The 10,596-nt window shown below is 41.5% G+C and overlaps 1 protein-coding gene across 8 annotated transcripts in view; it reads left to right on the plus strand.

Moving 5' to 3' along the window:
* The window catches only part of LOC103787323 (zinc finger protein 549), an 89,236-nt gene that overhangs the window by 12,919 nt on the left and 65,721 nt on the right, over positions 1 to 10,596 (plus strand). For 5 of the 8 annotated variants that reach the window (XM_008988768.5, XM_008988769.5, XM_008988767.5 and 2 more), the window contains one exon: positions 349 to 3,747. The exons of the other annotated variants lie outside the window; for them this stretch is intronic. In XM_008988768.5, the coding sequence (XP_008987016.1) occupies positions 349 to 2,081 (1,733 nt within the window). In that variant the 3' untranslated portion in view covers positions 2,082 to 3,747. Of the gene's footprint in view, positions 1 to 348; positions 3,748 to 10,596 lie in introns of those variants that run through there. 8 annotated transcript variants of the gene reach the window in all.

Genomic DNA, 10,596 nt, shown 5'->3' on the forward strand with positions numbered 1-10,596 from the left:
GCATCACTTGAGCCCAGGAATTTGAGACCAGCCTGGGCAACATGTGAGACCCTCATCTCCACAAAAAATTCTAAAATAAAATCAGCTGGGCATGGTGGTGTGTGCCTGTAGTCTCAGCTACTCAGGAGGCTGAGATGGGAGTGTCACTGGAGCTTGGAAGGTCAAGGCCGCAGTGAGCTGTGAATGCAACTGCATTCCAGCCTGGGTGACAGAGCAAGACCCTATCTCTAAAAAAAAAAAAAAAAAAAAAAGTGCTCATCCCTCCCTGTGTTCCACAGGTATTTGTAATGGGGCTGTTCCCTTCCACCAAAGTCTGCATACACTTCACTTGCATTTTTATGCTTTTAGGTTGTTTGCATGGAATAGGAGCTGAGGAGGCCCCTTCTGAGCAGATTGTTTCTGTAGAAACAGTGTCACAGGCCAGGACTCCAAAGCCAAGTTCTTCCATCCCAAATGCTCATTCCTGTGAGATGTGTATTCTGGTCATGAAAGACATTTTGTACCTCACTGAGCACCAGGGAACACTTCCCTGGCAGAAACCTTACACTTCTGCAGCCAGTGGGAAATGGTTTTCATTTGGTTCTAACCTGCAACAGCACCGAAACCAGCACAGTGGAGAGAAACACGTCAGAAAGGAGGAGAGCGGTGCCTTGCTTCTGAGTAGCTGCAAAATTCCTCTGCCAGACAATCTTTTCCCATGTAAAGATGTTGAGAAGGATTTCCCAACCATCCTGGGCCTTCTCCAACACCAGACTACCCACAGCCGAGAAGAGCATGCACATAGAAGCAGGGAGACCTTTCAACAAAGACATTACAAATGGAGCAAATGTGAGCAGGTTTTCAGTGAGAAGATTTATGTTACTGATCATCAGAGAGTCCACACTGGAGAAAAAGCTTATAAACATAGGGAATATGGGAAATCCTTGAACTCTAAACACTCATTTGTTGAACACCAGAGAACCCATAAGGCAGAAAAGCCTTATGTGTGCAACATATGTGGGAAATCGTTCCTCCATAAACAAACACTCATTGGGCACCAGCAGAGAATTCACACTAGAGAAAGGTCTTATGTATGCATCGAATGTGGGAAATCCTTGAGCTCCAAATACTCACTTGTGGAACACCAGAGAACCCATAATGGAGAAAAGCCTTATGTGTGCAATATATGTGGGAAATCATTCCGCCACAAACAAACATTTGTTGGGCACCAACAGAGGATCCACACCGGAGAGAGGCCTTATGTATGTATCGAATGTGGGAAATCTTTTATTCATTCCTATGACTGCATTCGACACCAGAGAGTACACACTGGAGAAAGGGCTTATCAATGCAGTGAATGTGGGAAATCTTTCATATACAAACAGTCACTTCTTGATCACCAGAGAATCCACACGGGAGAAAGGCCTTATGAGTGCAAAGAATGTGGGAAAGCCTTCATCCACAAAAAAAGACTTCTTGAGCACCAGAGAATTCATACTGGAGAAAAGCCTTATGTGTGCATCATATGCGGGAAATCATTTATCCGCTCATCTGACTACATGCGACACCAGAGAATTCACACTGGAGAAAGGGCTTATGAATGCAGTGAATGTGGGAAAGCCTTCATTTCCAAACAAACACTTCTTAAGCACCACAAAATCCACACTAGAGAAAGGCCTTATGAATGTAGTGAATGTGGAAAAGGCTTCTACCTTGAGGTTAAACTTCTTCAGCACCAAAGGATCCATATTAGAGAACAACTTTATGAGTGCAATGAATGTGGAAAAGTCTTCAGCCATCAAAAAAGACTTCTTGAGCACCAGAAAGTTCACACTGGAGAAAAGCCCTGTGAGTGCAGTGAATGTGGGAAATGCTTTAGACACCGCACCAGCCTCATTCAACACCAGAAAGTTCATAGTGGAGAGAGGCCTTATAACTGCACTGCATGTGAAAAGGCCTTTATCTATAAAAACAAACTTGTTGAGCATCAGCGAATCCACACTGGAGAAAAGCCATATGAGTGTGGTAAATGTGGGAAAGCCTTCAACAAAAGATATTCCCTTGTCAGGCACCAGAAAGTTCATACAAGAGAAGAGCCCTAGCAGTGTTGGGATGTGCCATTATCTCATTCACCATAACACACCAGAGAGCCAGTTTTTCAAGGGATCCAACAGATAGAAATTGAACCTCATATATTTGCATATCAATACTTGAAAGAGTCACTACAAGGTCCAAATGCTTGGGAAGCTTTCTGGAGATTACTTGTACTTTCTAATCTGCTCAGTGTTACAACAGACATTACTACCATGTGGCATATCCTCGTAGTTTATCAGTCACTCACATGTGCCCAAGGAATGCAGACATTTTTGCTCATCTAATTCTGAAGGGAATAATGAATAGTAAAAGCTTATTGAGAGTCCTCTTCCATCTTGCTGAACTGATCAAGGCATAGACGAAACCCAGCTTTGACCAAGAAGAGCAATCTGGATTCTTGTAGCCCATGGAGGTTTACCTTCTTCATAGGTATTTTTTTTAACATGATGACCACGGTAGGTAGGATATGCCCTCGTACATGTTACTGAAGAGGGAAATGGACTGTCTCACCCTGTTCTGCCAGTGTGAAGGGTGAACAGCTCCAATTTTCTGTGCCCCCAAGGACATAGTATGAGATCAGAAAATAGTTCTTAGTCCTGTTTGTCTTAATTTTTATTGGTTTCAAAGGTCTCCTACGAAAGACAGCAGAGCTTCGTGGTCCTAATCATGGTGTTGATGCCAAATTTATTTTTAGGTCCAGAGGTCTCCCTGAGAAGAGGCATTTGTGACAAATGCTGAGACCTGCGTGAATTGTTTATTTGCAGTGATGCTCCATATTTCCTAATGTTGTTCATGGCATCTTTCCCAGATCCTTCATTGTAGCCGTGGGCACTGAAGGACAGAATTGGTAGGCAGGTAACTGGTTCTAAGACCTCCTGGGGCCAGGTGAGAACAGTAATTGGCCCAGACAGGTAGCTGTGATAAATAGAGGGTGGAAAAGATTGTAGCCAAGAAGAGTAAATGTGTTCCATCCAAAAGTACACCCAGAAATATCTATGATAATGTGGCTTCACGGTTTGGTGGTATCTAGAGATTCTCAGGACCTCAGATCTTTGTTTCTCCCGTGGCAACAGTCATCGTCAGAATAAGTCATCTAAAGATTTTGTGGACTCCCGTAACTTCTGTACTGTTTTTGAGATGACTGCTGCACAAGCAGGAAAGCAGGATTTGATTGAACATAGACCTTGCCTTCCAGATATGTGGTTTTTGTGATTCAACCAGGTCCGTTGTGCCAGGTAGGAATTATCTTCGTTACTTCCCATTTGTTGCTGTTGCTGAGAAGGCTGTCCTTCCTAACCTGTGAGGAGATGAATCCTTAATCATAAGTAAATCTTGTGTTACCCTATAGTCTGGTTTTCCAAAAGGAGAAGTAGATGCATATTTTTGTGTGGAACAATTTATCTTACAACATTGAAGTGCAGTTTTCATACACAAAACCTATCTTTTTAAGAATTCTGTTTGTAAAAAAAAAAATAGTAAACAGACATAAAACTAGAAACTAAAAAAAAAAAAAGAATTTTGTTTGTATGACTTATTGGCTAATAATGGGTTTTGATATTAATGTAATTTCAGTAAGTGTCTTGTCTTAGAAATATGTGTGTATATATTCTATATTATGCCTTTTGATTCACCTTATTTCAGTCTTCCAAATAAAATGTTCTCAATATTGGTGAAGTCTAATTTGTCTGTGTGTTTTTTTACTGATCGTTATTTAGGTGCTATTTAAAAATGCATTCCTCAGGTGGTGGCTCACACCTGCAGTCCCAGCACTTTGGGAGGCTGAGGTGGGTGGGATCACCTGAGGTCAGGAGTTTGAGACCAGCCTGGCCAACATGGCAAAAGCTTATCTCTACTAAAAATACAAAAATTAGCCGGGCATGGTGGTGGGCACACGTAATCCCAGCTACTCAGGAGGCTCAGGTGGGAGAACTGTTTGAACCCAGGAGGTGGAGGTTGCAGTGAGTCGAGACTGTACCACCTGCACTCCAGCCTGGGCAAAAAGAGTGAGACTCTGTCTCAAAAACAACAAAAGTATTCCTAATTTAAAAACACAATTTTTTTATGTTCCCTTCTGAAACTTTTACAGTTTAGATGTTTTATTTGTGTCTTTGATCATATTTTCTTAATTTTTCTGTTATTTTTAAAACATGGAGGATGCCCATTTGCTGCACCAACATTGATTTAAGATTATTCTTCAATGAGTTGGTTTTGTACCTTTATTCAATGTCAGCTAATCATTTGTGTATATTTCCTTCTGTGCTTTCTTTTTTTTTTTTTTTGAGACGGAGTTTCGCTCTTGTTACCCAGGCTGGAGTGCAATGGCGCGATCTCGGCTCACCACAACCTCCGCCTCCTGGGTTCAGGCAATTCTCCTGCCTCAGCCTCCTGAGTAGCTGGGATTACAGGCACGTGCCACTGTGCCCAGCTGATTTTTGTATTTTTAGTAGAGACGGGGTTTCACCATGTCGACCAGGATGGTCTCGATCTCTTGACCTCATGATCCATCCACCTCGGCCTCCCAAAGTGCTGGGATTACAGGCTTGAGCTGTACTTTCTACTCTGTTAAATTTATATATTTGTATTTTTGGCCGTACTTTTGTGTGTTTAGTGATGTGTTTTTATAAAGTCTTGAAATCATGGCCATGTACTACTACAACCTCTTTTTCAAAGTTGTTTTGACCGTTCTTGTTCCTGTGCATTTTAATACCAATTATAAATCCACTTGTCAATTTATACAGAAAGAAATTTAAAAACTAGGATTTTTATTGGCATTGCACTTTACCTATGGATCTAAAGAAGGACATTGAGTGTTCTAATTCCTAAAGATGAGATATGTAGCCTCTGATTTAGGCCTTATTAAATTTTTTAAATTTAATTTATTTATTATACTTTAAATTCTGGGGTACATGTGCAGAATGTGCATGTTTGTTACATAGGTATACATGTGCCATGACTGTTTTCTGCATCCATCACCCTTTCATCTACATTAGGTGTTTCTCCTAATGCTATCTCTCCCCAGTCCCCCCCCCCCTTCTGTCCCTCCCTAGCCCCTCACCCCGCAACAGGCCCTGATGTGTGACGTTCCCCTTCCTGTGTCCATGTGTTCTCATTGTTTAACTCCCCATATGAGTGAGAACATGTGGTGTTTGGTTTTCCGTTCTTGTGTCAGTTTGCTGAGAATAATGATTTCCAGTTTCATCCATGTCCCTACAAAGGATATGAACTTGTCCTTTTTGGTGGCTGCATAGTACTCCCTGGTGTATATGTGCCACTTTTTTTTTTTAATCCAGTCTATCATTGATGGGCATTCAGGTTGGTTCCAAATCTTTGCTATTGTGAACAGTGCCACAATAAACGTGTGTGCATGTGTCTTTATGATACAATGATTTATAATCATTTGGATATATACCCCGTAATGGGATTGTTGGGGCAAATCGTATTCCTATTTCTAGATCCTTGAGGAATCGCCACACTGTCTTCCACGATGGTTGAACTAATTTACAGTCCCACTAACTGTAAAAGCTTTCCTGTTTCTCCATGTCCTCTCCAGCATCTGTTGTCTCCTGATTTTTTAATGATCGTGATTCTAACTGGCGTGAGATGGTATCTCAATGTGGTTTTGATTTTCATTTCTCTAATGACCAGTGATGATGAGCCTTTTTTCCCCATATGTTTGTTGGCTGTATAAATGTCTTCTTTTGAAAAATGTCTTCATATCCTTCACCTATTTTTTGATGGGGTTGTTTTATTCTTATATTAGCCCTTTTCAGATAGGTAGATTTCAAAAATTTTTTCCCATTCTGTTGGTTGCCGTTTCACTCTAATGATAGTTTCTTTTGCTTTACAGAAGATCTTAAGTTTAATTAGGTCCCGTTTGTCTATTTTGGCTTTTGTTGCCATTGCTTTTGATGTTTTAGTCATGAAGTCCTTGCCCATGCATATGTGCTGAATGGTATTGCCTATGTCTTCTAGGGTTTTTATGGTGTTAGGTCTTATGTTTAAATCTTTATACAGAAATTAATGCCAGATGGATTAAAGTATAAGGAAGGGGTCCAGTTTCAGCTTTCTGCACATGGCTAGCCAGTTTTCCCAACGCCATTTATTAAATAGGGAATCCTTTCCCCATTGCTTGTTTTTGTCAAGTTTGTCAAAGATGGTTGTATATTTGTGACATTGTATCTGAGGCCTCTGTTCTGTTCTACTGGTCTATATCTCTGGTACCACTACTAAGCTGTTTTTTTACTGTAGCCTTGTAGTATAGTTTGAAGTCAGGTAGTGTAATGCCTCCAGCTTTTTTTTTTCTTTTTTTGCTTAGGATTGTCTTGGCTATGTGGGCCCTTTTTTGGTTCCATATGAAGCTTAAGGTGCTTATTTCCAATTCTGTGAGGAAAGTCAATGGTAGCTTGATGGAGATAGTGAATCTGTAAATTACTTTGGGCAGTATGGCCATTTCACGATATTCATTCTATCTAACCATGAGCATGGAATGTTTTTCCATCTCTTTGTATCTTCTATATTTCCTTGAGCAGTGGTTTGTAGTTCTCCTTGAAGGGGTCTTTCACATCCCTTGTTAGTTGTATTCTTAGGTATTTTATTATCTTTGTAGAAATTGTGAATGGGAGTTCACTCATGATTTGGCTCTCTGTCTGTTATTGGTGTATAGGAATGCTTGTGATGTTTGCACATTGATTTTGTATCCTCAGACTCTGCTGAAATTGCTTATTAGCTTAAGGAGATTTTGGGCTGAGACAATGCAGTCTTCTAAATATACAATCATATAGTCTGCAAATAGTGACAATTTGTCTTCCTCTTTTCCTAATTGAATACCCTTTATTTCTTTTTCATATCTGATTGCCCTGGCCAGAACTTCTAATACAATGTTGAATAGGAGTGGTGAGAGAGGGCATCATTGTCTGCTGCCAGTTTTCAAAGGGAATGCTTCCAGTTTTTGCCCATTCAGTATGATATTGGCTGTGGGTTTGCCGTAAATAGCTCTTATTATTTTTGATATACGTTACATTGATACCTAGTTTATTGAGAGTTTTTAGCATAAAGGGCTGTTGAGTTTTGTGGAAGGCCTTCTCCATCTGTTGAGATAATCTTGGTTTTTGTCTTTGGTTCTGCTTATGATGGATTACATTTATAGATTTGTGTTGAACCAGCCTTGCATCCCAGGGATGAAGCCGACTTGATCATGATGGATAAGCTTTTTGATGTGCTGCTGCATTCGGTTTGCCAGTATTTGAGGATTTTCACATCAATGTTCTGCATGGATATTGGCCTGAAATTTTCTTTTTTAGTTGTGTCTCTGCCAGGTTTTGGTATCAGGATGATGTTGGTCTCATAAAATGAGTTAGGGAGGATTCCCTCTTTTTGTATTGTTTGGAATAGTTTCAGAAGGAATGGAACCAGCTCCTCTTTGTACATCTGGTAGAATTTGGCTGTGAACCTATCTGGACCTGGACTGTTTTTGGTTGGTAGGCTATTAATTGCTGCCTCAACTTCAGACCTTGTTACTGGTCTATTCAGGGATTCAACTTCTTCTTGGTTTAGTCTTAGGAGGGTGTAAGTGTCCAGGAATTTATACATTTCTTCTAGATTTACTGGTTTATGTGCATAGAGGTGTTCGTTGTAATCTCCAATGGCAGTCTGTATTTCTATGGGATCGGTGGTGATATCCCCTTTATCTTTTTTTTTTAAGAGATGGGGTTTTGCCATCTTGGCCAGGCTGGTCTTGAACTCATGACCTTGTGATCCACCCATCTCAGCCTCCCAAAGTGCTGGGATTACAGGTGTGAGCCACTGCGCCCAGCCTCCTTTATCATTTTTTATTACATCTGTTGGATTTTTCTCTCTTCTTTTTTATTAGTCTGGCTAGTGGACTATTTATTTTGTTGATCATTTCAAAAAACCAGCTTCTGGATTTATTGATTTGTTGAAGGTTATTTTGTGTGTCTATCTCCTTCTTTTCTGCTCTGATCTTAGTTATTTATTGTCTTCTGCTAGCTTTTGAATTTGTTTGATCTTGCTCCTCTAGTTCTTTTAATCATGACATGAGGGTGTCAGTGTTAAATCTTTCCTCGCTTCTCTTGTGGGCATTTATTGCTATAAACTTCCCTCTGGACACTGCTTTAAATGTGTCCCAGAGATTTTGGTACATTGTACCTTTGTTCTCATTGGTTTTGAAGAATGTCTTTATTTCTGCCTTCATTTCATTATTTAATGCTTGGTAAATTTTCCCCCATCCCTTTATTTTGAGCCTGTGTGTGTCTTTGCATGTGAGATGGGTCTTCTGAATACAGCACACGAATGGGTCGTGACTCTTTATCCAGTTTGCCAGTCTGTGTCTTTTGATTGGGGCAATTAGCCCATTTACATTTAGGGTTAATATTGTTAGGCGTGAATTTGATCCTGCCATTTTCATGCTAGCTGGTTGTTTTTCCCGTTAGTTGATGCAATTTCTTCATAGTGTTGATGGTCTTTACGATTTGGTATGTTTTTGCAGTGGCTGGTACTGGTTGTTCTTTCCACGTTTAATGCTTCCTGCAGGAGCTTTGTTAGGCAGGCCTGGTGGTGACAAAATCTCTCAGCAGTTGCTAGTCTGTAAAGGACTTTATTTCTCCTTCACTTATGAAGCTTAGTTTGGCTGGATATGAAATTCTGGGTTGAAAATTCTTTTCTTTAAGGATGTTGAATATTGCCCCCTACCCTCTTCTGTCGTGTAGGGTTTCTGCTGAGAGATCTGCTGTGAGTCTGATGGGCTTCCCTTTGTGGGTAACCCTACCTTTTTTTCTGGCTCCCCTTAGCATTTTTTCCTTCATCTCAATCCTGGTGAATCTGATGATTATGTGCCTTGGGGTTGCTCTTCTCAAGGAATATCTCTGTGATGTTCCCTGCATTTCCTGAATTTGAATGTTGGCCTGCCTTGTTTGGTTGGGAAGTTCTCCTGGATAATATCCTGAAGAGCGTTTTCCAACTCGGTTTCATCTCCCCGTCACTTTCAGGTACACCTGTCAAATGTAGATTTGGTCTTTTCACATAATTCCATATTTCTTAGAGTTTTTGTTCAGTTCTTTTCACTCTTTTTTCCCTAATCTTGCCGTCTTGTTTTATTTCATTGAGTTGATCTTCAATCTCTGATATCCTTTCTTCTGCTTGATCGATTTGGCTATTGAAACTTGTGTATGCTTCACAAAGTCCTTGTGCTGTGTTTTTCAGCTCCAACAAGTCATTTATGCCCTTCTCTATGCAGTTTTTCTAGTTAGCATTTTGTCTACCTTTTTTCAATGTTGTTTCCTTGCATTGGGTTAGAACATAATGCTTTAGCTCGGAGAAGTTTGTTATTACCCATCTTCTGAAGCCTGCTCTGTCAGTTCATCAAACTCATTCTCCATCCAGTTTTGTTCCCTTGCTAGTGAGGAGTTGTGATCCCTTGGAGGTGAAGTGTTCTGGTTTTTGGTGATTTCAGCCTTTTTGCACTGGTTTCTTCCCATCTTCATGGATTTATCTACCTTTGGTCTTTGAAGTTTGTGTCTTTTGGATGGGGTCTCTGAATGGATGCCCTTTCTGTTGATGTTGAAGCTATTTCTTTCTGTTAGTTTTCCTTCTAACAGACCCCTCTGCTGCAGGTCTGCTGGATTTTGCTGGAGGTCTACTCCAGACCCTGATTGCCTGGGAGTCACCTGCGGTGCTGCAGAACAGCAAAGATTGCTGCCTGTTCCTTCCTCTGGTGGCTTTATCCCAGAAGGGTACCTGCCTGATGTCAGCCAGTGCTCTCCTGTATGAGGTGTCTCCCAGCCAGGATACTTCAGGGTCAGGGAGCCACTTGAAGAAGCAGTCTGTCCCTTAGTAGAGCTCAAGTGCGGTGCTGGGAAATCCCTTCAGAGCTGCCAGGCAGGGATGTTTAAGTCTGCTGAAGCGGAACCCACACTGCCCCTTTTCCCAGGTGCTCTGTCCCAGGAAGATGGGGGCTTTATAAGTCCTGATGGGCTCTTACCTTTTTTCAGAGATGCCCTGCCCAGCAAGGAGTCTAGTTGACAGTCTGCCTGCAGAGGCCTTGCTGAGCTGCCATGGGCTCCGCCCAATTGCTGTGTAAACTTCTCGGAGACTTTGTTTACACAGGCAAGGTTAAAATCGCGTACTGGAGCCTCACCAATGGCGGACACCCCTGCCCCCACCGAGCTCAGATGTCCCAGGTCAAGCTGAAACTGCTGTGCTGCCTGTGAGAATTTCAAGCCAGTGGATCTTACGCTTGCTGGTCTTCGTGGGAGTGGGACCCGCCGAGCCAGATCACTTGATTCCCTGGCTTCAGCCCCGTTTCAGGAGAATAAGCCATTTTGTCTCAATGGCATTCTAGGCATTACTGGGGTATGAAAAAATAAATCTGCTGCGGCTAAAATGGCCACCCAGTTTAGTGCTAGAAACCCCGGGCACTGGTATTATGGGCACCGGAGGGAATCTCCTGGTTTGCAGGTTGTGAAGGCTGTGGGAATAGTGCAGTGTCTGAGCCAGAGTATTAGGAAA

This window comes from Callithrix jacchus, chromosome 22 (assembly GCF_049354715.1).
Source record: "Callithrix jacchus isolate 240 chromosome 22, calJac240_pri, whole genome shotgun sequence".
NCBI lineage: Eukaryota > Metazoa > Chordata > Mammalia > Primates > Cebidae > Callithrix > Callithrix jacchus.